The sequence below is a fragment of the Rhinopithecus bieti genome, unplaced genomic scaffold (genome assembly GCF_001698545.2).
Source record: "Rhinopithecus bieti isolate Rb0 unplaced genomic scaffold, ASM169854v2 scaffold_47995, whole genome shotgun sequence".
Classification (NCBI taxonomy): Eukaryota; Metazoa; Chordata; class Mammalia; order Primates; family Cercopithecidae; genus Rhinopithecus; species Rhinopithecus bieti.
The window spans coordinates 636,601-661,716 of record NW_016819498.1 but is presented as its reverse complement, the minus strand read 5'-3'; the positions used below and the strand labels follow the sequence as shown (position 1 = coordinate 661,716).

At 39.8% G+C, this 25,116-nt stretch overlaps 2 protein-coding genes across 3 annotated transcripts in view; one reads left to right on the top strand and one right to left on the bottom strand.

The window, feature by feature from the left end:
* ACYP2 (acylphosphatase 2) overlaps positions 1 to 25,116 on the bottom strand; it is a 200,812-nt gene that overhangs the window by 49,132 nt on the left and 126,564 nt on the right. The gene's annotated exons all lie outside the window — the stretch shown is intronic.
* Positions 504 to 3,570, top strand: TSPYL6 (TSPY like 6). The gene has a single exon (XM_017859047.1). The coding sequence runs from the start codon at positions 619 to 621 to the stop codon at positions 1,837 to 1,839; it is 1,221 nt and encodes a 406-aa protein (XP_017714536.1). The 5' UTR covers positions 504 to 618; the 3' UTR covers positions 1,840 to 3,570.

Below are 25,116 nucleotides of genomic sequence, written 5' to 3'. Positions count from 1 at the left end.
AAAAAGGCCGGGCATGGTGGCGCACGCCTGTAGTCCCAGTTACTTGGGAGGCTGAGGCAGGAGAAGCGCCTGAACTCGGGAGTCGGCAGCTTCAGTGAGCTGAGATGGCGCCACTGCACTCCAGCCTGGGCAACAGAGCCCGTCTCAAAAAAAAAAAAAAAAAAAAAAAACCCAGAAAAAGTAACCCACAGAGTGGGAGGAAATATTTGTAATATCTATACTTGAAGAATGACTAGTATCTAGCATGTACAAAGGCTTCCTACAAATCCATATGAAAAAGAACGCCTGCCCAGCAGAGAAATAGGGAGAAGCCTCAGATACTGCATAAGAGAGAATATCCTAATGGCCAAAAAACATGAGAAGGTTCTCAGTTGATTAGGCTTTGGCTAAATGCAAATTAAAACCACCGTGTGATACCACCACTCATCCAGCATAATGGCTAAAATAACGATGTACAGGACACCACCAGACTCGCGAGACTGAGGGGTGGGTGTCGCGAGACTGAAGAGTGGGCGGTGCAAATAGTCGAGGTGTTTACTCGCCATTTTGTGTGAGGAACGTTGACGGTACCCACCACTGGCCTGGCCTCTACCGACTGCCGCCCTGGCCGCTACCAACATGAGCCTCCTGGAGAGTCCTCAGAGGCCTACTACTCTCGACCATGACCCGGAAGACCCGCACCAGGGCCAGAGGTCCCGAGAGAAGAGCAAGGCGACACAGGTAATGGCAGATGTGTTTGAGGGCCGCTTGGAGCCAGTCGTGCTCCCACCGCCCCGGCTTCCAGAGGAGGGGGTCCCGCCCCAGGATCCCGCAGATAGCGGCCATACTTTCCACATCTTGGTCGATGGGAGTCGCAGTCATGGAGCCATCAAAGCGGGACAGGAAGTGACTCTACCACCCGCGGAGGGCCTAGAAGCAGCCTCTGTCTCGCTGACAACTGACGGCAGCCTCAAAAATGGCTTTCCGGGTGAAGAGACGCGCGGCCTAGATGGGGAGAAGGCTGTAGAAACCTGTGGTGCAGGGAGGTCGGCGTCTGAAGTGATTGCAGAGGAGAAGGCCGAGGACGTGAAGCCTGAGGAGTGTGCCATGCTCTCAGCCCCAGTGGATGAGAAGCCAGGAGGCGAGGAAATGGACATGGCGGAAGAAAACAGAGCAATAGATGAGGTAAACAGGGATGTAGGGCCTGGGCCCCTGAACATGGGTCTCCACCTGAATCCCCTGGAGTCCATCCAGCTGGAACTGGACTCCGTGAATGCCGAGGCTGACAGGGCCCTCCTGCAGGTGGAGCGCAGGTTTGGGCAGATGCATGAATACTACCTGGAGCAGAGGAATGACATCATTCGCAATATCCCGGGCTTCTGGGTCACTGCTTTCCGCCACCACCCACAGCTGTCTGCCATGATTAGACGCCAAGATGCCGAGATGTTAAGCTACTTAACCAATTTGGAAGTGAAGGAGCTCAGATACCCTAGGACAGGCTGCAAGTTTAAGTTCTTCTTTGGAAGAAACCCTTACTTCAGAAACAAGCTGATCGCCAAGGTCTATGAGGTCAGATCCTTCGGCCAAGTGGTGTCTTTTTCCACTCTAATCATGTGGCGCCAGGGCCATGGACCCCAGTCCTTCATTCATAGGAACCGACATGTCATCTGCAGCTTCTTCACCTGGTTTTCAGACCACAGCCTTCCAGAGTCCGACAGGATTGCTCAGATTATTAAAGAGGACCTCTGGCCAAATCCACTGCAGTACTACCTGTTGGATGAAGATGCCCATAGAGCTAGACGTCGCCCAATGAGGGAGCCAGTGGAAATCCCCAGGCCCTTTGGGTTCCAGTCTGGTTAACCTTTGCCTTTGGAACTACTCCTGCAGAAGGTCCCCTGCCACCACGAGCTGGACCTGTGCTTGGGCAACAGCATTAGGTATGCCCTTTACTTTTTTTGTTCTGACTTTCCTCTACCCTCTGTTTAAACTTTCCGTTCTCTCAACCTGAAGATTGATACCTTGGTGGCTATGCTGCTTCCCTTTCACCTGGTTGTTTTGCTATTCTGCGTTAACATCACATGCTCCCAGCCGATGGGTTACATCCTTCTAAGCGAAGAGAATGATGCTGTAGATTACACTGTCTTTACCTTTGTTTGGACTCTGTTTGTTCCCAGGACCTCTGGTCTGGCTCCTCCTATTTGGATTTCTAGCTGTGTCTAAGAACCTATGCAGCTCACCCTGCTCTGCAACTGACAGTACAGGCACATGGCCTGTCGACAATTGCTGGGCATTAGTGAAGTCAAGGGAGAACAGCAGGGGGCAACTTGATCTGTGTGAATTATGGGACTCCATTACTTTTCCTGAGACTCTGGTCACCTATTGCTGCCTGCTACTGGCTATGCCCACCACCTTGGGCAGCTCCCTGCTGAGTGAACACATCCCAGACCATTGCCAGCTCCACTCTGTGGTTTCTAATCAACAGGGATCTCCACAACACTGGTGGTGGACACAGGTTTCCTGTCAGCACACAAAAGACTCCTTCCTCTTCCAAAGGACCTCTCAATTCTTTGCCACCACCACCCTCATCATCCAGAAACCCTACTGTCAGACAAATGGTTGAGGGGACATGTCAGACCCTATCGTCACGGCAAGGTTAATATGTTGGTGTTCTTGTTTTCAAGTACCAAGCTTTCTCAGCCACAACCAGTGGATTCATTGAAAATCTAGGTACCTTTATTTTCCTACCTTCCTGAACCTAATGAAGTGCCAGAGTGAGTGTACACTTTCTTTTCTCTCATCTCTCATAAATCTCTTCTGTCTTCCTTTAAAAAAACAAAGTAGTAGTTCAGAAACATCTGCAGAAGCAGGCTTTTTAGTTTCTTGACTCTTTGTCATGTCCAGAAGCAGGCTGTTCTGTAAAATAGACTGCCAGACCTCTTATTCCCCATTCTCCTTTCTTTTCAGCTCCTCATCCCTCTTTAGCAGTTCCTAGAGGGTTTAAAGGAATACAGAGCTGGATGGAATGAAAGGTGATTCTAGTTCAGAGTGGATAGAAGAATGAAAGAGATTGTGATGGGTGCTGTAAGCAGGGAAAACCGAACAAAAAGGCAGAAATGATTCAGGGGAAAATCGGGCCTAGAATCAACACTGGGTCGACTAGTTATGATGGGAAGAGAAGTACTTTTTTTTTAGTATTCACATAGAAGAATAGAAGATGGTTGGAGTGTTAAATATGTTGCCTAGAGAAGGGTTCTTCGAAGAAACACTGTAATTTTGGGTGTTCTCTTTCTTGTTTGCATGTAGCCTTATTTATGTGGAAGATTAATAGTGTGTTATAATATTTTCTCTTTCTGTTTACTGGGAAGATTCAGCTGTACAGATTTTCTTTTACTTTCAATTAGGAACATTTGGAATAATATCAGCCTTTCTTTTTTGTACATTATATGGATATGGATATTCATGACAGTTTTCAGCCTGATCTTGTTTCTGTTAAAACCATATCTTTAACATTTTATTTTGAATAACTTGGTCTTATCTGACACTGAAGACTGGAAACTATTGTGTTCATGTATAAATAAATTACAAAAAATTTATGGCTCTCATTGTCTTTCTTGATAATTTGCCCTGGTAACAACTTAGTAATTGACATGTCTTTTTTTCAGTTGTTTTGTTTTGTTTTTCAAGACGGAGAGTTGCTCTGTTGCCCAGGCTGGAGTGTAGTGGCATGATCTTGGCTCACGGCAACCTCCCCCTCCCAGGTTTAAGCAATTCTGCCTCAGCCTCCAGAGTAGCTGGGATTACAGGCTTGTGCCACCACGCCCGGCTAATATTTTTAGTAGAGATGGGGTTTCACTATGTTGGCCAGGCTGGTCTCGAACTCCTGACCTCATGATCCACCTGTCTCAGCCTAAAGAGTGGAAGTGCTTGTGAGATTGCTTTGTGAAACTGGAATTATACCATGGGCATATTTGTCTTACGCCGATGGTATAATTCTATTATGCCAAAGGCATCTTTCCTTATGAATGGATGACAGTAAAATTAAAGCATATCACTGAAAAAAAACAAAGCAAAGATGATGGAAAATAACAAAGGCTGAAAATAACAGAGATACCAAAAGGTTCATATACTGCTTATGGGAGAGTAGCTTTGTACAAATACTTTAGAAAGTTGTTTGGCAGTATCAGTGCGTACCCTCTGATCTAGTTCTGGGAATATACCCAACAGAAATATGTACATATATTCACTCAAAGACATGCATAAAGTATTTATAACAACACAATTTTAATAGCTGACACTGGGAGCTGCCCTAATGTCCATCAATAGTGGAAAAAATAAACCAATTTTTTAAAATGTTCACACAATGGAATACTATAAGAAACAATTATGCCTACATGCAATAATATGAATGATTCTCACAAATACGTTGTTAAATGTAAGAAGCCAGAGTATATGCTATATAATTCTTTTATGTATGAAGTGTAACAGTGGGTAAAACTAATCTATGGTGGCAGAAGTCAGAATAGTAGTTACTACCAAGGACAGTGATGGGTCTGAGATTTACCCTTCTTGCAAGCTTAACCTTAACAAGTTAGCCTTATGTGCTAGGTCAGAGACAAAGGACCTTAAAACTCAATAGTCAAAAGAGTGTCAGTATTTGCACTGGTTCCCTCAGCTCTAATTCCCACAAGGCAACATAAAGCCAAGTGACATCTGTACATACAGTGGATTGTGTTACAGGAGAGGAACTACCGTAGGGAACATAGGGAAGCTGAATCTTTTATAATGGGCAGTAAGCATGCCTGTCCTTTTCGCTTTGAAGGGAGACATCTCTGTTATACTAAATAGTAAGTAAACCTGTTCTTTGCTCTCTAAGGGACATAATCTCTATTTTCAAGACTAAACACACCTGTGCTTTGCTCTGGAGACACTCTGTCTTCCAAGGCTACCTCGAAAAGACGTTCTGCACACATGCAGTCAGTGCCTTTGCTCACAAGATATGCAGAAACATGAGACACATGGGAGAACTGTCTCCCAGTAAACTTTGGGGTGATAAGTACCTATTGACTGGAAGGAAGTATGAGATGGTAGATTCTGAAGGGCTGGTGATGTTTTGTGTCTTGCTCTGGGTGCTGGATAAATAAGTATATTCAATTTGTGAAACTTCAAGTTGTACATTTAGAAAACATACTTCTCTGTATGGATATTGTACTTTAATATTCTTGCTTAAGAAAAAAGAAACCCAAAGTAAGCAAATAAATTCAAAACAAAACAAAACAAAAACATTATTTTTCTGGAATCCCTCTGCCAGAAAAGGCCAATTTAAAAGTATGCTGCAGATATTTTTGGGTAAACCATGAATTGATATGTGAAAATTGTAACAGGATCATTTACTAGGCCACATTCAAATGGCTAAAATCCATTTTCTAAGAATAGAAACACTGAATTATCTAGGCATGGGCCATCAACTCTTAGTATTTACAGTGCTCCACTCATTTTGTCAACTGACCTTCATCAGAGTTTTTCGTTTATAAACAGTTCTTTAATAATGGCTCATGATGATTCATTTTTATATCTTCCAGACAAATATATCATAAAATCCACATTTTTTTATGTTGTTCAACAGGGATGATGCTATTCTGAAGACTGTAAGATGGTCTATATTTCAAAGTTTCATGTCTTTTCAGGCCTCCCTCTTTGAGGTATAAATATTTCATTTGATAATTAAGAGATAAAAAAATTTTCAAACAATACCTGTGGCATATGCTATAGACCATTACAGTATTAGTACCAACAAAAACTTCTGTAGAACTACAATGAAATCATTTGCTTTGGCTTATTTGAGCAAAATCTTTCCACTTCTGTATACAGCAACGTATTTGGGGGATAATAATTTACCATTGAAAATGAGGTAGTTTTTCTTTTACATAAAGAGTATGAAAACAATAATGTATAAGATTAACTTACTGCCTTTGAAACATAAGGTAGATTTAATTAGGCTTTTTATATGAATTCATATCACATAATATAAAGTGGCATCCACATAGATGACTTGCTCTGTTTTCTAGTGGCACAATTTTCTCTTTGCTATTGGTAGCTATAAATGTATGAGATACAAGATACTTCCCCCCAGCCCCCCTCCCCTGCCCTGAGATGGAGTTCTGCTCTGTCGCCCAGGCTAGAGTGCAGTGGTGCAATCTCGGCTCACTGCAACCTCTGCCTCCCCAGGTTCAAGCGATTCTCCTGGCTCAGCCTCCCAAGTAGCTGGGATTACAGGCACGCGCCACCACGCCCAGCTAACGTCTGTATTTTTAGTAGAAACAGGGTTTCGCCATGTTGGCCAGGCGGGTCTCGAACTCCTGACCTCATGATCCACCCGCCTTGGCCTCCCAAAGTGCTGGGATTACAGGCATGAGCCACCATGCCCAGCTGAGATAGAAGATATTTTAAGAAAAGGGGTCCAGAACTCAAATTTAATCCGGTTTACTAAGATAGATGAGGATGGAAAAGGTAGGTGATATCCTCACATTTAGCATTAAACTAAAATCTAGAGCATAAAATAGAAAGTGCACTGAGCTACAAGTCAGGGGTTGGGGTCTGTGCAATAAACCAGATAATAACTTAAGCAAACCACTTAAGGATGAAAACTATGTCTGTGAGATTTTTTTTTTTTTGGAGACAGGGTCTTGCTCTGTTGCCCAGGCTAGAGTACAGTGGTGCAATCACAGCTCACTGCAGCCTCACCCTTCCTGGGCTGAAGTGATCTGCCTCAGCCAGCCTAGTAGCTGGGACTACAGACACATGCCACCATGCCCAGCTAATTTTTTTTTTTTTTTTTCCTGGTAGTGATGAAGTCTCGCTGTGTTGCCCAGGCTGGTCTTACATTCCTGGGCTCAGGCAATCCTCCTGCCTCAGCCTCAGAGTGCTGGGATTACAGGCATAATCCCACTGTGCCTGGCCCATTTTTGTCTTTTTAATAAGTTTGAAACATAATTTCTTCTAAATCTGAAGACTTACCTACCCCTTAAATATAAGTTTTCCATAAGGTTCTATGACCTCGCTCTGGCTTTTCTTTATGTGCTTTCTGAGTGACTTTACCCATGCCATGGCCAGAGCATGTGAATGACAGAGAATGTAAACTAGAGCCATCACCTTTGAAATAAGGACACTTATTATTATTATTATTATTTTTTTGAGACAGAGTCTTGCTCTGTTGCCCAGGCTGGAGTGCAGTGGCACGATCTCAGCTCACTGCAAGCTCCGCTGAGGCAGGAAATAAGGACTCTTAAATTGGAATCTCCCTTATTCCAGGTTAGGATCTGACATGTCCATTTGCACAATGCTTCCAGAATTGTTCCCTTTCCATATCTATTTTCACCTTAATATCTTTTGTCTACATTATTGGAAGTCTGAGGAATCCCCTTCCTGAATATTATCTCTCTTTTCCCATCATTTACACTATTGATAAAGTAATCATGTCCCTTTTGCTCAGATATCCTTGTCAATGCACTATTGCCTGCAGAAGAAAATCTAAACACCCTATGGTTGCATCCAAGATCAGCTACAACCAAGCCCCTACCTGACATTCTTACCAGAGTCCACTCAGATGGAACGCCTTATTGTTCCTTAAGTAGCCCATATACAGTCCCAATTCTGTGCCTTTGCTCATGATGTTCCCTAACCTTGGATTCACTTGCCCACCTCAACTATGGAAATCACACCATTCCTTCTAAACTCAAAGGCCATATCCTCTAAATCACCTTTCCAAAACCTCCTACCTCTTGTAGCATATATTCTGTAGAATTTATAATTCATACAAATGTAGACTGAACTTAGTTTGTTACACATGTTAGTAGTTTATATTTGTCACTCAATTTTAAGTTCTTCGAGGGCCAAGATTATGTTTTAGTTATCTTCTTTTCTTCTGTGATGAGTTAAGACATAGTCCCTGTTCTCAAGCAGCCTACAGTCTAGCATAGGAGACAATCTACAGTGTGACCAATGCCAAACTTAAGTGTAAGCATGGGGGCTATGGGACCACATACGAGGGACGTTTTCCCTACCTGAAGTTTAGGGATGGCTTCCTATAAGAAGTGGCTTCTAAGTTCCATTCTAGACACCATAGTAGACTGTAAGTTTCTTCAGAGTAGGGGGCTATCTTTTCATCTATGTGTCCCTAGAGCATGGTATTATATCTATCACAAAATGGACCCTTTAAAATTACTTGGAAACCATCATTCTCAGCAAACTATCACAGGAACAGAAAACCAAACACCACATGTTCTCACTCATAGGTGGGAACTGAACAATGAGATCACTTGGACACAGGAAGGGGAACATCACACATCAGGGCCTATTGGGGGGAGGGGAGATAGCATTAGGAGATATACCTAATGTAAATGACGAGGTAATGGGTGCAGCACACCAACATGGCACATATATATATATGTAACAAACCTGCACATTGTGCACATGTACCCTAGAACTTAAAGTATAATAATAATAAAAAAAAAAGTATATTTTGAGGTGTTCAGTGGCTCCAATGAGCTTTCTGCTTTAATTCCAGATATAACCAACAGCATTTGGAAGACAATGTACTTTGTCCAGGAAGAGCAAATAGCAAAGAGTCTTTTTGGGTGGGGAAGGGATTATGTCACTGTCTAGAAATCTCCTACAATAAACTTGGCTTGTCAGCAATGGCAGGCTGCAGGAAGAATGCACAGCCAAGTAACACATGTGAAGTCCCAGAAGTGGGATGAGAAGAGAAGGATAAAATGGGAAAATCTCAAGGAGAGAGCAAAATGGAAGAGAAATAATGTTATAGAGAACTAGTGTTAGCCTAACATACTCCAAAAAACACTGGTATAAGACCTAAGAGACAGTGTTCCAACTTGTCTTCGAATCTAATTTTAGGACTTTGGGGCAGGGAGTAGTTACAACCTTCCTGTGCTTGGAATTCATTGCTCATGATGGGAGGAAGGTAGACTAGAGGGTCCTAAGTTTCTTTCCTTTTAGAGCTTTTATCCTATCATGGTGCAAGTACATAGCCCTGGGGCTTTAGTATGATTTAGAAATATGTTGAAGTCAAGGTAGAAATAAATGTATACCTTGTTAACTTGATAAAATATACCTTGATCCCAAAGTAACCATTATGCTTACCAGGACAACACTAGAGGTATTCCACTCAATTCAGGAACAAAGAAGGATGGTTATTTGTCACCCTCATTACTTAACATCCTAGATATTAGATATTAGACAATATAATTACTAAGAGAAAGAAACTGGAAGTATAAAAATTTAGAGAACATAATAAAACTACTACAACTTGTGATGAATATAGAAAACCTGTGACATTCAATTGAAAAAGTAAACAATAGGAAAACTTAGGCAGCAAGATACAGAATTACTACATATATCAATAGATTTTAGATTACAAACACAAAGTTGGAAGATGAAATGGGGGAAGACTTTACAATAGCAACAGCAAAATATGAAATATTTAAGAAAAAGCTTTAGAAATGTGCCATATTTACTAATAAATTTTTAAAGCATTCCTGAAGACACAAAGACTTGTATAAAGGGAAAGACATACAAAGTTAGATAGGAAGACTCAACCTTATAAAATTGTTCTCCCTAAGCTAATTTAGCAATTAATTATAATTAGAGTAACAAGGCCAAAAATTGGAGAAGGGCAAGGCTGGGGGGAGAATGAGACAAATTCTAAAGTATATTTTAAAAAAAATAACACATAGATCAGTGGAACAGAATAGAGAGCCCAGAAAGTAATCCATTTACAGACAACCCATTTTTGACAAAGATGCCAAGAACATTAATTGGGGAAAAGAACAATCTTTTCAATAAATGATGCTGGGAAAACTAGCCACATGGAGAAGAATGAAACTAGACCTCCATCTCTCACTCTACATAAAAATCAACTTCAAGTGGATTAAAGACCTAAATGTAATACCTAAAACTATAAAACTCCTAGACAAAAACAGGGGAAATGCTCCAGGACGTTGGGCTGGGGCAAGATTTTATGAATAAGACCTCAAAAGCACAGGCAAAAAAAGCAAAAATAAACAGATTGTATCCAACTGAAAAGCTGCACAGGAAAAGAAACAACAGAGTGAAAAGGCGAACTGTAGAATAGGAGAAAATATTTGCAAACTATTCATCCAACAGGGGATTAATATCCAGAATATACAAGGAAATCAAACATTGCAACAGCAAAAAAAAAAAAAAAAAAAAAAAAAAATCTGATTAAAAAATGGGCAAGGAGATTTCCATCCAAGATGGCCGAATAGGAACAGCTCCAGGCTACAGCTCCCAGCGTGAGCAACACAGAAGACCGGTGATTTCTGCATTTCCAACTGAGGTACTGGATTCATCTCACTGGGGCGAGTCAGACAGTGGGGGCAGGACAGTGGGTGCATCCCACCAAGCGAGAACCAAAGCAGGGCAAGGCATTGCCTCACCCAGGAAGCGCAAGGGGTAAGGGAATTCCCTTTCCTAGCCAAGTGAAACCATGACACACAACACCTGGAAAATTAGGTCATTCCCACCCTAATACTGCGCTTTTCCAAGGGTCTTAGCAAATGGCACACCAGGAGATTATATTCTGCGACTGGCTCAGAGGGTTCCACACCACGGAGCCTCCCTCATTGCTAGCACAGCAGTCTGAGATCTAACTGCAAGGTGGCAGGGAGGCTGAGGGAGGGGCGCCCGCCATTGCTAAGGCTTGAGTAGGTAAACAAAGTGGCCAGGGTGGCCAGGAAGCTTGAGCGGGGTGGAGCCCACTGCAGCTCAAGGAGGCCTGCTAGCCTCTGTAGACTCCACCTTTGGGGACAGGGCATAGACAAACAAAAGGCAGCAGAAACCTCTGCAGATTTAAATGTCCCTGTTTGACAGCTTTGAAGAGAGTAGTGGTTCTCCCAGCACAGAGTTGGAGATCTGAGAACCGACAGACTGCCTGCTCAAGTGCGTCCCTGACCCCTGAGTAGCCTAACCGAGAGGCACCACCAGTAGGGGCAGACCAACACCTCACGCGGCCGGGTACCCCTCTGAGATGAAGCTTCCAGAGGAACGATAAGGCAGCAACATTTGCTGTTCTGCAGTATTTGTTGTTCTGCAGCCTCCACTGCTGATACTCAGGCAAACAGCCTCTGGAGTGGATCTCCAGCAAACTCCAACAAACCTGCAGCTGAGNCTAGCCTCTGTAGACTCCACCTTTGGGGACAGGGCATAGACAAACAAAAGGCAGCAGAAACCTCTGCAGATTTAAATGTCCCTGTTTGACAGCTTTGAAGAGAGTAGTGGTTCTCCCAGCACAGAGTTGGAGATCTGAGAACCGACAGACTGCCTGCTCAAGTGCGTCCCTGACCCCTGAGTAGCCTAACCGAGAGGCACCACCAGTAGGGGCAGACCAACACCTCACGCGGCCGGGTACCCCTCTGAGATGAAGCTTCCAGAGGAACGATAAGGCAGCAACATTTGCTGTTCTGCAGTATTTGTTGTTCTGCAGCCTCCACTGCTGATACTCAGGCAAACAGCCTCTGGAGTGGATCTCCAGCAAACTCCAACAAACCTGCAGCTGAGGGTCCTGACTGTTAGAAGGAAAACTAACAAACAGAAAGGACATCCAGACCAAAACCCCATCTGTACGTCACCATCATCAAAGACTAAAGGTAGATAAAACCACAAAGATGGGGAAAAAAACAGAGCAGAAACGCTGAAAATTCTTAAAATCAGAGCGCCTCTCCCCTTCCAGGGGAACACTGCTCCTGGCCAGCAAGGGAACAAAGCTGGATGGAATGACTTTGACGAGTTGAAAGAAGAAGGCTTCAGACGATCAAACTTCTCCGAGCTAAAGGAGGAAGTTCGAACCCAAAGAAGCTAAAAACCTTTCAAATAGCTAGAAGAGAGGGTATTGAATTTTTCCAGTACAAAGAAATTATAAATGTTTGAGATGATGGATATGCTCATTATCCTGATCTGATCACTAAGCATTGTATATATTGAAACATCACTATGTACTCCATTAATATGTACAATTATTATGTGTCAATTCAAAAATAAACATTATACAGAAAAAAACAAAACAAGGATTTCAAGGAAATCTCTAAAGGAGAATAAAATGAGGGGGACAATTCCTAGCATGTATTATAAAATAATATAAAGCTACAATAATTGAAGGTGTATTCCTGACACAGGAATAGACAAATCAAGAAAACAGAACAGGAAATTTAGAAATAGATCCCAATGCATACAGAATTTGGTGTATGACATATAGGGTATCTAAGCCAGGCACAGTGGCTCCTGCCTATAATCCCAGCACTTTGGGAAGCCAAGGCAGGCAGATCACTTGAGGTCAGGAGTTCGAGACAAGCCTGGCCAACATGGTGAAACCCCATCTCTAATAAAAATAAAAAAAATTAGCTGGGTGTGGTGGCACACACCTGTAAGCCCAGCTACTTGGGAGGCTGAGGCGCGAGAATTACGTGAACCCAGGAGGCAGAGGTTGCAGTGAACCGAGATTGCACCACTGCACTCCAGCCTGGGTGACAGAGTGAGGCCCCATCTCTAAATAAATAAATAAATAAATAAATAAATAAATAAATAAATACAAATATACATAAGTTAAATCAGTGAGGAAAAGATGAGCAACTCAAATTGTCTTGAGAAAACTGGAGAGGTGTTTTAATAAAATTAAGTTGAATTCATGCCTTATACTATATACCAGGTAAATTCTAAAGGAGTAAAAATTTTAATTTTAAAAATGAAATAAGTAAAAGACTTGAAGAAAACAAAGGAAACTATCTCTACTAACTCAGAGTGGGGAAGACTTTCTGTTAAAATCTGGAGACATAAAAGGCTTTCAGGTTAGCTGTGGATTTAAAAAAAACCAACTATCGTCACACACACAGCATAACAGTGTTGCCATCAATGACAGACTATGGGCCTGCCAGTAATTGCAGCACTTTGGAAGGCTGAGGCAGGTGGATCACTTGAGGCCAGGAGTTCGAGAGAAGCCTGGCCAACATGGTAAAACCCCATCTCTACTAAAAAGAAAAAAGAAAAAAAAAATTAGCCAGGTGTGGTGGCGCACATCTGTAATCCCAGGTACTTGGGAGGCTGAGGCAGGAGAAACACTTGAACCCAGGAGGCAGAGGTTGCAGTGAGCTGAGATTGCAGGGATTACTCAGGAGGCTGAGGCAGAAGAATCGCTTGAACCTGGGAGGCAGAGGTCGCAGTGAGCTGAGATTGCGCCACTACACTCCAGCCTAGGTGACACAGTGAGACTCCATCTCAAAAAAAATAAAAAGATGGACTGCGTATGTGACAATGGTCCCATAGGATTATAATACCATATTTTCACTGTGCCTTTTCTGTGTTTAGATACACAGATACTTACCATTGTGTTGCCATTGCTTACAGTATTAGGTACAATAACGTGCCATATACGTCTGTAAAATGGAAGCAACAGGCTATACCACACATTCTAGGTGTGTAGTAGGCTTTACCATCTAGGTTTGTGTAAGTCTACCCTACAGTATTTGCACAACAAAGAAATTGCCTAATGATGCATTTCTCAGAATGTATCCCCATTGTTAAACACATGATTGTACTGGAAAAAAAATTTTAGTCTACATGACAAAAAAATTTTTCAAACAAAAAATGCCAAACTAGGGAAGAAAATACTGTCATCTCATAGACAAAGGGCTAATCTCCCTAATATAAAGAGTACTTTAAATCACTGTAATCCACAAATTCATATTAAGCAAATTCTTATAATGGCAAGAAAAGATGTAACCAAAGGGTTACAAATTAATGATTCAGGAGTTTGCTAAAGGGTGCTAACTTCAGATTATACATAGAGTCATGCATTATTTAATGACTGGGATACATTCTGAGAAATGCATCGTTAGGTGATTACATTGTTGTGTGAACATCACAGAGTGTACTTACACAAATCTGGATGGTATAGCTTACTACCCACCTAGGATATGTGGTGTAGCCTATTTGCTCCTAGGCTACAGATGCAGGCTGTCGCCTAGGCTGGAGTGCAATGGCGCATATGGAGTGCAATGCAGTATAGTATGCCATGTTACTGAATAGTGTAAGCAACTGTAACACAATGACATTTTTGTGCATCTAAACATAAAAAAGGTACAGTAAAAATATTAATTTTAATCTTATGGGACCACTATTATATATGCAGTTCATTGTTGATGAATTACATTGAATTATGAAAAATGTTGAATTATGTGGCATATGACTGTATACATTTTACCTAAAACATCGTCATTATGTGTCACATGACTGTATATATTTTACCTAAAGCATCAAATATATGTTTATTCTGCTAAATATAATCCAATTTTCCATTTTAATGGAGAAAACCAATAACCACAATGACAAGGTGAAATGGGCAAGATAAGCCTTCAGTTGATGTCACAGGACATCAGTGATGAGCAAAGTCATCTCAGGATTACTCAATTCTCGCAGGATATTCTATCTACCAAGCCTGGTTGTTTGCATCTTGTTTGACGTTGTATAGATGACAAAACTCCAACTGCTGCAGACTGCAGTCACTGCATTGGAATGTCATTTCTGTAATGCTGTGCATGGTTTGAACAGATTAACTCAAATGTTTTGAATATAGCAAACCTACCATTACTTTCACCAAGCATGCAACACAGTCATGGCATCTGCACTTTTACTAGGCATATTATAAATACATGGCTAATTTCTCCCATATGCTATTATTTCAGGTGATTTTTTTTTTCTTTTTGAGACAGAGTCTTGCTGTGTTGCCTAGGCTGGAGTGCAATGGCGTGATCTCAGCTCACTGCAACCTCTGCCTCCTGGGTTCAAGTAATTCTCCCTGCCTCAGCCTCCCAAGTATATGGGATTACAGGCACCTGCCACCACGCCCAGCTAATTTTTATATTTTTAGTAAAGGCAGAGTTTCGCCATGTTGGCCAGGCTGGTCTCAAACTCCTGACCTCCGGTGATCCGCCTGTCTCGGCCTCCTAACGAGCTGGGATTACAGGCGTGAGCCACTGTGCCGACCTCAGCTGAAATATGTTCATACTCTTAATGGCAACACATTTGATAAATAAATCTGGTACAATTGAAACACGGTTTATCCCTTGCAAAACTTTATTACATTATTCAAGAGAAAGATACGACTATCTTCACTTCTCCTGGCATAGATGAATCTCTACCTTATGGAGGAGAAAAAAAAACTGCAAAACTTTCTGCAGTTCCTATTTGATGTCAGATAGAAACAACACAACAATATCAGAGGTCTTAATTAAATTTTTTCAAGCTAAGCCTGTACCTCCTGAGCACCTGAGTGCATACTTCAACACATTTGTTAGAAGGCTTCATTTTTCAGTTCAGTATCATACTTAAACCAGCTGGAATTTTTAGAGCAGTCCAAGAACACCCTGTGTTATAACATTGCTATTTCCATGGAAATTTGGATAAGGGTCAGCTGGCATGTATTATAAATAGTTCCCCATGATATCCCTAAATTAGAGATTAATTCAACTTGTAACAATTGAATTGACTTAATTAAAAAATGTTTTTCCTGCCTTGTCATTCACAGGCATTTGGGGAGGGAGTGGGGCTGCTCTACTCTTGGGACTCCTTGCTCCAAGGCTGAAAAGAAGATACTCTTTGGGCCATGTCAATGGCACTTACTCTCCAGTCAGCCAAAGGAAGAAAAAGGAATACAAATAAAGGCGGCCAGATTATAAGCAAAGATTTTACCAAGAAAAATAAAATGGTGCAGAATCTCATTACCTCAATGAGAACAGAGATTCATCTCCCCGCCCTAAATGTCTTCTTTCTAAAATTACTAAAGTACAAGATCTGGATTATGTGTCAAAGGTGAAAGGGACCTTATTTTGCAGCCTAAGCCCACTGAAGCAAGAAAAACATAGTCTGGGTCAGAATGTTAGGTAACAGATGCCCTAGATATAGGCCCCAAGTTTCCTGACTCTTAGTTCTCTGTGTTCCCCACCCTGTTTGCCAGAGAGCCACTCATCTCACCAGGGAGGTGTCATCTAAATTGCATCCTTTGTAATACGAGCCTCAGTCTTAGGAATTTAACTTGTCACAAGTATGATGAGGCAGGCAGTGCTGCAAAGACAAAGTTTTGAGGACCAATAAAAATGGGAAAACTAAAAGTTGGAGAAGGGGAAAGTATTGATGTCTTTAGGGGTGGTACAGGAGCTCTGATTAGAGACAGCCCTTCCCAGTTATTAGAAAAAGAAACATCTCTAAAGTAGAGAAGAATGAGTTCTCCAGGCTACAAAAGTCTGATGTGCTATTTTTTTGGAAGAAGTGAATTTTCTTTTGTGTTTGCTCATCAAGAAAGATTCACCACATATGCAGAATGATTCCTGCATGAGGTCTGTTTTCAACTTTAAAGTAATAAACTGATAACTAGTTTATCCATTATTCCCTTCTTAGGGGATTGTGACTTCATTCCTCACCTAGTTTCCAAAAAGTGCAACACTAAGATCATGGTGACACCCACCCCCATCTAAGCTACAGACTATATGGGCATTCTCAATGCTACTCACCCTCATTACAGTAATTCCAGATCTTTCTCAAACATCTACTTGGTCGCATAAGATGATTACAGCTCTAACTTCGTTCTGAGAAGAAATTCCCACCCCTAATGACGAACTCTAATCCCCTGGACCATGGAGTCACAATTCCTTCTGGGTAATGCTCTAAACTGTTAAGAATATGTATAATTTTTGTTATAAATACTTTAAATTTATGGATTACTTCTAAAGTACTTCTCAGAAGAATTTTAAAAATAAATAAATGAATAGATTCATATATAAGCACATGACATTTGGAAATATTTCCCAGTTTATTCTTCCCTAGTCTACCATGAAAACAGCATATTTAGCTTCTTGGTGAGCCACAAATGAGCCCTCTATTTAGAGTTTGTCTGCCATACCACCTTCTTAGGTCACCATGGGTGGTAAAGTAAGAATCATATTACATTTTAGTTCAGCTGTGATAATGCTGTGTCTTTTATAACCTTGGTGGTTTAGACAACCCCCTGGAGTTTCTTAGTCATTATAAGTTCAGTGTTTCTAACAGGGACATATGGCACAGCCTCAAATACTCCTCTGGCTCACATCAGATGCTAACAATACTATTTCAAGAGTGGGAAATGGGAGGAGAAGTGGGATGGGTCATGCTTTTCTCCTTAACCTTTCTAGGAAGCAGTTCTTGAGATTATTAGCTTCATTCTAGACTAGAAAATACATGGGCAGTAGCAGGAGCCTCTAGGTTGATGACTTCATCAGTTCCATTTCTGTTTTTAAGCTGGCTAAGTTTGTTTGAAGCTAGCTAAAAGAACAAGACAGGCCATTCTTGGTCTCTTTATAAGCAGTGAAATATCACAGTATGGCCTCTTTCCTTTCAGGCAGGATCCCTTTGAGACATTCTTGGAAAAGCAGAACAGTCCATGACCATCAGGAAGGCATGCTGACTTCAGGCAATCTGGCAAAAGACTGTGGGTGCCAGTGAGGTAAAAACATTATTAGCAGAGTCAAGACTTTTTCTCGTCAAGTAGCTCTGACCTACACTGTGGATTCCTTCTGAGCAGCTATGACGAATATACATTGTGTGGGTCTAGGTATTATAGGTGGATTTATGATTTATTTAGGGCAAGAAAAAGACATTTAGAAGACCAGACTTGGGGTTTTTTGCCCATAAAAAATGGTGGTTCTATATGAGTCCTTAAATATCTACACTATAAAGAGATATCCCTACCAACCACAAAAAAATAGGCTAGGCAGTACCCAGCAGCCTGGCCTATTTTTTTGTGGTTGGTAGGGATATCAGTTTTTTAGCCTTTGTACGTATAAGCACTCATAATATTTTGCTAAAATAATAAATTTTCATGTGCAATCACAATAATTTTATACTATAAAAAACATTGAAAAAGTCTTGAATATACATATTAAATCACTGGAAAATAATGCATCTTATTTGGTAGGTTTAATTTTTTAAATTAAAATTAAATGTTCTTAAAAATGTGTGGACCATATGCCTAAACTAAATGAGATGGCAGTTAATTTAAACTAATGAAAGTTGTGTCTTCAAACATATTAATATTTCATTTTGCTATTTTAGGTAACATTGATGAACAGAAATATGATCAATGATACTATCTTTACATTCAAAAGATTAAAATATAGACCATACAAATTAAAAGACTTGCTTAATTTGTTATTCTGCCTTCTCTTTCTTCACTTCCTATAGAGAACTCTTCCTATATCTACTATATATTAATCATTCATTCATTCTCCTACAAATATTTATTGAACATTTACTGTAATCTAGGCACTATTCCAGGGATTGGGATACAGCTCTGAGGAGGGGGTGGGAAAAAGCTCGCTCCTCTCACAGAACTTCTATTCAAATGGAGAGAGACAAAGAATAAGCAAATAAATATTCGAAATACAATGTCATATTGTATTAAGTGCTATGAAGAAGCATAAAACCAGGTAAAGAGTTAGACAACAATATGGGAGAGGAGAGGTCTGGATGACAATTTTGAATAAATGTCAGGGAAAGCCTCTCTGATAAGACCACATTTGAGCAGAGACCTGAATCATGTAAGGGAATGAGTCTTACACATATCTTGAAAACAGTGTTCCAGGCTAAGGAAACAATATATTTAAAAATCTAGGGGTAAGAAGCATGCTTGGCATGTTAGAAAAACAGCAAGATAGAGACAAGTAAGTAACGAGAGTAAGGCAGGGGATGGGGTCAGGTAGGTTGCTGGGGCCCATTCATGCATGTCCAGAAAGTTAGACAGAAGGTATCCAGAAGAGAGGGAAGACAGAATGGGAAAGAGGCATATTTAAGAAGATAATGACTGAGACTTTCCAAAAATTGGCCAAAAGCACAGATTCAAGTAGATCTCTAAACCTAAACCAAGATAAGGAAAAAGAAAAGCACAGCATAGTAAAAAAAAAAAAAAAAAAAAAAAAAAAAAACAAAAAAAAAAAAAAAAAAAAAAAAAAAAAAAAAAAGCTAAAAATAAAAGTTATAGAGAAAATATTAAAAGAAACCTGAGAGAATAGACATAGACAGATTAACATCAAAGGCACAAGTATTAGACTGACAGCTGATTTCTCGAAAGAATCAACAGAAGCCAGAATAACATGGAATGGTATCTTCAAAGTGCTGAAGGAATATAGCTATAAACCTAAAATTCTCTCCCAGTAAAATTATTCCTCAATAATGAAGTGAAAAAAAAAAACATTTTTCACTTCATGTAGAGAATTTGTCATCAATAGTCTAACCTAAAGACAATACTAAAGGGTGTATTCAGCTTCCAGATGGAAGCTCAAAGATGCAGGAAGGCATAAAGAACCATGAAAAGGGCAAACATGTGGATAAACCTAAATTTTTAACTGAATATAGCAATAGTTATAATAATACATTAGGAGATTTTAAGTATATATAAAATGGAAATATGTGCCAATAGCTTATAAGCTGTAATTATATCAAAGAAGGCCTTAAGGTATCCATGGGGGATTGATTCCAAGACCTCCTATGGATACCAAACTCCATGGATAGTCAAGTCCCTGATATAAGACAGAATAGTATTTGCATATAATGTATTCCCATATGTTTTAAATCATCTCTAGATTACTTATAATACAATATACATGCTATATAAATAGTTGTCATACTGTATTGTTTAGGGAATAATGACAAGAAAAAAAGTCTGTATGTGTTCATTACAGATGCAATTTTTTCTCAAATAGTTTTGATCCTTGATTGAATCCACAGGTGTGGAACCCATGCACATGGAGGGACAAATGCATTTTTAAATGAACCCGGGAGGCGGAGCTTGCAGTGAGCTGAGATCCGGCCACTGCATTCCAGCTTGGGCGACAGAGTGAGACTCCGTCTCAAAAAAAAAAAAAAATGATACAGGTTTAAGTTCTCTATTAAGAGATAATACTTCTACATTTTAATTCAGCTAGTAACATAGCTCAAAATTATATATTAAACAACACTGACAAAACAGAGAAATTTAAAAATCATAGCGAGCAATCTGAACATCTCTCTCTCTCAGGTATATCAGATAATTTATAAGGATATATAAGATTTGAACAATACTTTTTACATATTTGACCTCACAGTCACACATACAATACTCTACCTTGAAACATCAGAATATACACATTGGCTTCAAGTATGCATAGATCATTATCAAAATCAACCATATGTGAAAGCAAATTACCACAAATTCCAAAGAATTGAATTTATACAAAACAAATTATTTGACCATAAAGATATTAGACTGGAAATCAATAACAAAAATTTTCCTAGAAAATTCACAATGCTTATAAATTAAGAAATATACTTTCTAATAACCCATGGGCCAAAGAAAAAAATCACAATGGAAATTAGAGCCTATTTTGAAGTAAATGTTCCTTAAAATTTATGAGGTACATCATTAAAACTATTCTATGAGTAAAGTTTATGGCCCCAAATTCATATATTAGAGAAGAAGAAAACTGAAAAGCAATAAGCTAAACATCCTTGATAAAAAGTTATAAAAAGAACAACTTAAATCTAAATAAAACAGGCTGGGCACAGTGGCTTATGCCTATTTAGTAATCCCAGCACTTTGGGAGGCCAAGGCAGGAGGATTGCTTGAGCCTAGGAGTTGGAGACCAACCTGGACAACATGGTGAGACCCTGTCTCAAAAAACGAACCAAAAAATACCCCCAGAAATCTAAAGAAAATATAAGGAAGGAAATAAAAAACAGCAACAAGTAAAACAGAAAACAAAAATACAATAGAGAGGATCGATAAGGGTAAAAGTTGGTTCTTTGAAATGATTAATAAATTTATAAACCCCTATGGAGAATCATGAAGAAATAGAGAAAGTAAGCTTAAATAACCAATATCAGAAATAAAAGAGGAAACGTCACTACAGAGCTTATAGAGTTTTGTTGTTGTTGTGGTTGTTTGGTTGGTTGGTTTTGAGACAGGGTCTCGCTCTCATGACTCAGGCTGTATGCATATTACATGCATATGGTCAATTAAAAAGTCAAGAAAACATACCTTTTACAAAACTAACAGCGCAAGAAGAAACAGAATGTGAAAACCCCTTATTTAAAATTGAATAACTTAAAACTTTCCAAAGAAAACCCTCTAGGTCTAGTTGGTTTCACTGGTTGATTCAAACCAAAACTTTTAAAAAAATAAAAAACCTATCTTATATAAATTCTTCCAGAGAATAAAAAAGAATAGGAAACATTCTCCCCATCCTCTGCTTATCTTAAAAGGCTAGCATAACCTTGATACTAAAGCATAACCTTGATACTAAAGCATTACTAGAAAGAAAACTTACAGCCCAATCTCATTTATAAACATAGAAGCAAACTGTTGGTTAAACAAATAGAGAAATAATAGAGGTCTTCAAAAAGTTCATGGAAAATGTGTATTTTGAAAAACCTATGCATAGATTTCAGTTTTTTTGCATCAGAATAAACTTATGCTAACTTGTCATAAAATGTCTGAATAGGATCTAGTTTGAGGCACTAAGAAGGATAAGACATCAGTTTGAAAAGAGCCTCATTAGAGGAACATGAATTCTGCTAAAATTTAAACAAGAACAAACATTAAATTTATGGTGAAGCTTGGGTGGAAGAATGGCTAAATCTTGATGCTTTACAGAAACTTTGTGGGGTCAACACCCCAAAGAAATCAGCAGTGTACAAATGGATAACTCATTGTAAGAAGGGATGAGACAATGTTGAAGATGAAGCCCACAGTGGCAGACCATCTGCATCAATTTTTAAGGAAAAAATTCATCTTGTTCATGCTTTAATTGAAGAGGGCCAATGATTAACAGAAAAAATAATAGCTAACACCACGGAAATCTCAGTTAGTTCAGCTTACACAATTCTGACTGGAAAATTAAAGATGAGCAAGTTTTCCACTTCATAGATGCCAAAACCGCTGCACTCCATATCAGCTGCAGACAAAAGCAGAGTTTTCAATGGATGTTGCAAACATGTGGGATCAAGATCCCAAAGCATTTCTTCAAAGAATTGTAAAGAGATGAATCATGGCTTTACCAGTATGATCATGAAGACAAAGCACAATCAAAGCAATGGCTACCAAGATGTAGAGATGGCCCATCAAAGCAAAAGTGGATCAGTGATGAGCAAAGGTCATGGCAACAGTTTTTGAGAATGCTCAAAGCATTTTGCTTGTTGACTTTCTGGAGAGCCAAAGAATGATAAAATCTGTTTACAATGAGAGTGTTTTGAGAAAGCCAAACTTTAGCAGAAAAATGCCCAGGAAAGCTTCAACAGGGGGTCGTTCTCCACCATGAATACTCCTCTTATTCCTATCATCAAACAAGGACAATTTTGTCAGAGTTTCAATAGGAAAATCTTTAGACATCCACCTACAGACCTGATTTGGCTCCTTCTCACTGCTTTTTTTCCCCTAATCTTAATAAATCATTAAAGGGCATCCACTTTCTTCAGTTACTAATGTAAAAAAGACAGCATTGACATGATTAAATCCCAGGACCCTCAGTTCTTCAGGGATGGACTAAATGGCTGATACCATCACTTGTAAAGTGTCTTAAACTTGATGGAGCTTATGATGAAAAATAAAGTTTATATTTTTTATTTGTATCTTTTAATTCCATTTTCCCATGACCTTTTTGAAGTTCCCTTATATGTAAGAGAGAGAGCTAATACATAATGATCAAACTGGTTTATTTCAGAAATGGAAACTTAATTTAATATTCAAAACTTCAATTAGTAATGCAACTAATCTGTAGTGACAGAAAGTAGATCAGGTGTGGAGAAAGGGTAGGAGGGAAGGGGCTGGAGACAGGGATTACAGGAGGGATAAGAAAATGTTTGGGGTCAGGCATCTTGGCTCACGCCTGTAATCCCAGCACTTTGGAGACCAAGGTGGGCAGATCCCTTTGATCTCAGAAGTTCAAGACCAGCCTGAGCAAATGGTGAAACCCCATTTCTACAAAAAACATAAAAATTAGCCAGGTTAGCCAGGTGTGGTGGCTCATGCCTGTAGTCCCAGCTACATAGGAGGCTAAAACTGGAGAATCACATGAGCCCAGGGGAGTAGAGGTTGCAGTGAGCCACTCCAGCCTGGGCCACAGGCTCAAAAAAAAAAAAAGTTTGGAAGGGAATGATAAATATGTTCATTATTTTGATTATGGTAAGAGTTTCACAGGTATATACATATTTCAAAAGCTATCAAACTATATACTTCAAATATGTACAGTTTATTATATGCCATTATAGCTAAAGTTGTTTTTAAAAATGACTGTAACTTATCACATTAATAAAGAAAAAAATCCGCATGATCATCTCAACAGATTTAGAAAAAAACATTTGATGAAAGTCAACTTCCATTCATGATTAAAAAGAAAAACTTAATTGTGAAGATGACTTCCTTAAACTGATAAAAAAAAAAAAATTTAAAGAAACCCTCTAGCAACATATCATAATTAAAAGTGAAATGTTGTAAGCATTCTGATACAGCTTGGCTCTGTGTCCCCACCAAAATCTCATCTCAAATTGTAATCTCTACATGTCAGGGGAGGGGCCTGATGGGAGGTGACCGCATCTTGGGAACAGATTTCCCCCTTGCTGTTCCTGTGATAGTGAATGAGTTCGCACCAGATCTGATGGTTTAAAAGTGTGGCACTTCCCCCTTTGCTCTCTCTCTCTTGCCGCCATGTTAAGATGTGCTTTGCTTTCCCTTTGCCTTCTGCCATGATTGGAAGTTTTTTGAGGCCTCCCCAGCCATGCAGAACTGTGAGTCAATTAAACCTCTTTACTTTATAAATTACCCAGTCTCAAATAGTTCTTTATAACAGTGTGAAAATGGACTAATACCCATTCCTTTTGACACTGGGAGCAAGAGAGCCTTCCTGTACCCATTTCACCTCCTGCTCCACAATGCCCATGTGATTTGGGTGACATGGACTACAACCTCGGGTATAGGTCTGAACTAAGCAATGTAACACCATTCCTCTTGCCCATTGATTGACTCAGGGAAGGGCAGGGGCAAGCCAGTCAATGACCCCAACCCCCTGGTCTAAGTGATGGTGTCAGAGGTAGCACAAGGCTTACACTGGTCCTGTCGAAGAAAGCCAAGAGCTTCTTCCTGGGAAAACAAACTCTCCATTTCCTCTGGAGAGTGTAGTATAAAGATGTCATGTCAGGAACTGCTGAAGCCATTTCTCATACAATGAGCAGAACCATGGAGGAAGACAGAGTGAAAACAATCACAGAGAGAGAACCCAGTGAAGAATTATCCAGTTGTGTATATGAAAAAAAATTTCCTTTATTTTTCGACAGATCAAGTCTGGTTCTCTGTTATTTGCATCCCACAGCCTCCTAACTAATATGGTTTGATAGCATAAAGTGCCATAATTCATGCAAAGCAATGGCTAGAATAAGGCAGACAAAAGTCAATAGAATACATAGTCTAAAAGAAAATGTACATAGGTCAAAGTCGTGGTAGAAAGTCAGAAACCAAAAATTCTTGAAAGGATTACTGTTATTAAATGAAATAACATATGTAGATCACTTAGTACAGCGCCAGATACACTCCAGGCTAAATCATTAACTGCAGATAGCAACAGCTAATGGAGCATCAGGCTGTGGTAGCATGCCCAAGAGGCAGGAAATGGACTCTTATATCAAAAGCATTTTCTTATTTAAAGTTATGTCACTCTCTTGAGTGGAATCATCTTAAAGTCCAGATGCCAATGAGTGATAGCTGTTAACTTTTGTTGAAAACCTGTATTTGCAACTTTATATACATTTGTTTTTTCATAAGGATGATACAAATTCGGTATCACTCCCAACTGATACAAGAGGAAACAAACTCAGAGAAGTGAAACAACCTGCCTGAGGTCTCTGCTCCTTCAATGGTGATGCGTGCTTTTACCAGGTCCTAACCTGAGCCCGTGCTCATTCTTCATCTCAGGCTGCCTCTCTGATGTGAGATGAGACTCGGAGATGCACATGAATTATATCAATTTAGATAATTTATGTAACAGAAAGATACTGCAT